The sequence below is a fragment of the Penaeus monodon genome, unplaced genomic scaffold, assembly GCF_015228065.2.
Source record: "Penaeus monodon isolate SGIC_2016 unplaced genomic scaffold, NSTDA_Pmon_1 PmonScaffold_218, whole genome shotgun sequence".
NCBI classification, from domain to species: domain Eukaryota; kingdom Metazoa; phylum Arthropoda; class Malacostraca; order Decapoda; family Penaeidae; genus Penaeus; species Penaeus monodon.
In genome coordinates this window covers 49,702-52,930 of record NW_023651700.1, presented here as the reverse complement: position 1 = coordinate 52,930, position 3,229 = coordinate 49,702, and the positions used below count along the sequence as shown (strand labels likewise).

At 52.2% G+C, this 3,229-nt stretch overlaps 1 protein-coding gene across 1 annotated transcript in view; it reads right to left on the bottom strand.

The window, feature by feature from the left end:
• Positions 1-2,813: 2,813 nt before the first annotated feature.
• LOC119570096 overlaps positions 2,814-3,229 on the bottom strand; it is a 7,062-nt gene continuing 6,646 nt past the window's right edge. The window contains exon 5 of the mRNA XM_037917984.1: positions 2,814-2,929. Coding sequence (XP_037773912.1) covers positions 2,814-2,929 — 116 coding nt within the window. The remainder of the gene's footprint in view (positions 2,930-3,229) is intronic.

Below are 3,229 nucleotides of genomic sequence, written 5' to 3'. Positions count from 1 at the left end.
AACCGCTCCCGATGAAAAAGGGACCCCCACACGAACAACCCCACGGGTTTTTCACCATGGCATGAGCACAGCGCACAGCATAGCCACGCTCTTAGCACAATCTGTGGTAGTATTCCTTGACCTGGAGAGGCTTTCGAATTGGCAGTCCTCTTGCCATTCAGGAGAGCCTTATCCAAAAAGGATCCAGAGGTAAGCTCTTGGCTTGGATAGGTGACTACTTTGGAATAGAACACCAGAGTCAAATTCCAAGGTCCCTATCACAGCACATCCCTAGAAAATGGGAACGCCACAGGGTGGGGTTCTCAGTCCAGCCCTGTTTTTAACCATTATGTCCTGTATTCCTCAACATAAACCTCCCTAGTGGGGTGCAAGCATCATCTCTATGCAGACATCTCGCTATCATCTCCACTGGACGCCCACTGCCTAACAAAGCCCAGCGTTGTTCTGGACCTGTAATCCTAGGAGTGTTGCCAGACAGGACTAAGATCTCTGCAGCCAATCCTGGCTCTGAGACACAGAGTTCAAAAGGCACAATTCTGAAAATCCAGGGAATGGACCTTGGAGTGGGTTCAGGACTACCTCTACCTTGGGGTAAGTATAGACCGTACCCTCTCCTTCCGCAAGGAGGTCCAGCAATCTTTCTTGACCAACAAAGGCAAACTGTCTGTCCAATGAGAGCAAAGAGGTGGAAGAACGCATAGGGGCCGAGACATAGAGTACTAAGATCATTCTATGTACATGCTGTCAGGCCCCATTGTAGACTATCCTCCTCGCTCTGATTGGCCATTAAGAGAAAATATAAGACCGACTGAGACCGTCCCAAAATGAAGCCACGCCAGGGTCATTCTGGTGCCCCAAGGTGGGCAAGGTCCTCAACTCTAGTGGAGCCCAACCTTCTCCCCCTTTTGCCTCACGAATTGATCTAACGCAGCCATCTTCATATCAACGGTTCATCCAGTCTCCCAGGAACACAAGCTAAGACATAAAAATAGTCAGAGCCCTAGAACAGATAACGAGCTGTTTGCAACCACTCCTGGCTGTCTCAAACCGCCAGGGGGGGGGGGGGGGGGGAGAAGGAAGGGAAGGGGGGGGGGGGGGGGGGGGGGGGGGGGGGAAGAAGGAGAGGGGGGGGGAAGAAAAAAAAAAAAAAGGGGGGGGGGGGGGGGGGGGGGGGGGGGGGGGGGGGGGGGGGGGGGGGGAGGGGGGGGGGGGGGGGGGGGGAGGGGAGAGCCAGCAGCGCCAAAGAACCGCGAACGGGCCAAGGGCAACGGACTCCCCACACCCGGACTTTGTCCGAAAACATCCGCCGTGGGCACAAACCTCGATAGAGTACTCGGTCCATGAGACTGGCAAGCAACAAGAAATGAATATTGTACGCCTAGCCTAAAAGGCAGAAAACCCAGAGAGTTCCATTGCAACCATCACCCCTCCGGGGAGCAGAAACATATACAACGGATGGATCGGTCGATCCCTTGACCCACACTGGGGGGGGGGCAGGCGCCGGCTTCGCAGCAAGGGAGCCCACAATATCCATGAGGGTACAGACAACCCTCCTCGCTACAGGCAGAGTCAGTTGCTATCATGGGAGCACTGAGCCACCGTCCGTGATGGAAGGACACGTGGTCATAAACCACAGACTCCAAAGGAGCCGCGACTGTCTTCCAGCAGCACTCCACCCACTGACCACATCTACCTCCTACAACCATCTGCCACTAGCACAGAGGATTCTTGCTCAGGTTAGAAGAATTATCATAAACCTGGGTTTCCAAGCCATATAGGATCAGAGCATGAGCTTGCTGACACGATTTAGCGAAATCGCCGGGGTATGCCCCTAAATCCCATGATAATACATCAGAGCCGAAACTACTTAGGAGAGAAGTGTACGGTGACGGCCAACTCCTTCCTCCTCAGCTTACAGAGAGAAACGAGATATTCCCCCTCGCCAGCTGGTACTCAGACGCCACAGGCTATGAACAACTGCACTCTCTGAAATAAAGGAACAGAGGTCCGTCGAAGTCATTCTGCACAGAATGCGCCTAGGTACCACTTGTGACATGGCAGATTATCAAACCTAGAAGAGAGGGGGTTGCATGCATTGCGGCGAGCCTAAGCCCACACTGGTACATTACTTGAGAATTTCGTGCACACGCAATTCTAAGACAAAGCCCACAGAACACAGCCCGTCGTGCTGGTAAAGAGATTATGCCGAGATGCTACACCGCGGCTACAGGCGCGCCTGCTGGCAATCCCACCGCCACGGTAAGCACCGAGTGTCAGACAACCAATGAGAACAAGCCATAAAAAGCTGACACAGGCCGGGCCATAAGTGAAAGGCCCGGGCGAAGCCGAACTTGCGCAATCTCAAGCAGGCAAGCAAGGTTGGGGCGTACGTTGGCGGTCGTTGTTGAAACGTTGGCGGTGTCCCTTGCGGCACTTGGCGCTGCGGGTTAAAAGTGAGCTCGCTGTGGGGCCGTGCCGCCTCGTCTGCGTATTCTTATCGGTGACCTTCGTTCACAGATAACGCAAATGGGACAGTCAGCCTCGCTCAGGCTGACTGTCACAACACACCCAAACCCATAACAAAGATATAGATGTGTGTGTGCCAGTTGAGGAACCCTCCTTCGTGCAACTCTGCAGTGTCCAACCATGGAACGCATTATCCCGCCCCCGTAATGAGCAATTCCCTCTTTTTACCTAACCTGGGCTGTTTTGCCCTACATCATTAACGAAACATGAAGGTCTCTGGATTTATTTATTAGTTTTATTCTTTCAGTTTTGGGTAGTTTTCTTTCCTGATATCGTAAGCGAGCCAGTTATTTCCTCCACGAGACATGGAGAGCACCTGAGTGTCCCCTAAGCAAGGAGTCGCACTGCTTGTTCTTGGAAGCAATCCCGCCCCGCAATTCCGCTCGTACTGTGCCCATGGACACTGCAGGGAAAACGATGAACGAATAAGCTCCGAGACACTCAATTATTCTCTCACTCACTAGACTAATTTCACTGACCATCTGTTTCTTATATATGCTCTCTCTCTCAGTCATCTATTCTCTCTCTGTCTCACTCAGTTTTTCTCTTTCCGCCCTTTGCTTAAAATATTACTATCAGCTTCTCAATCACGCAATTACTCTCTCTGCCTTTCACTCACTTGGTTAGTCTCTCTCTTTGTTTCTCACTGAATCACTCTCCGTTACTCAGTCACTCTCTCTCTCTCTCACTCACCCAATTACAC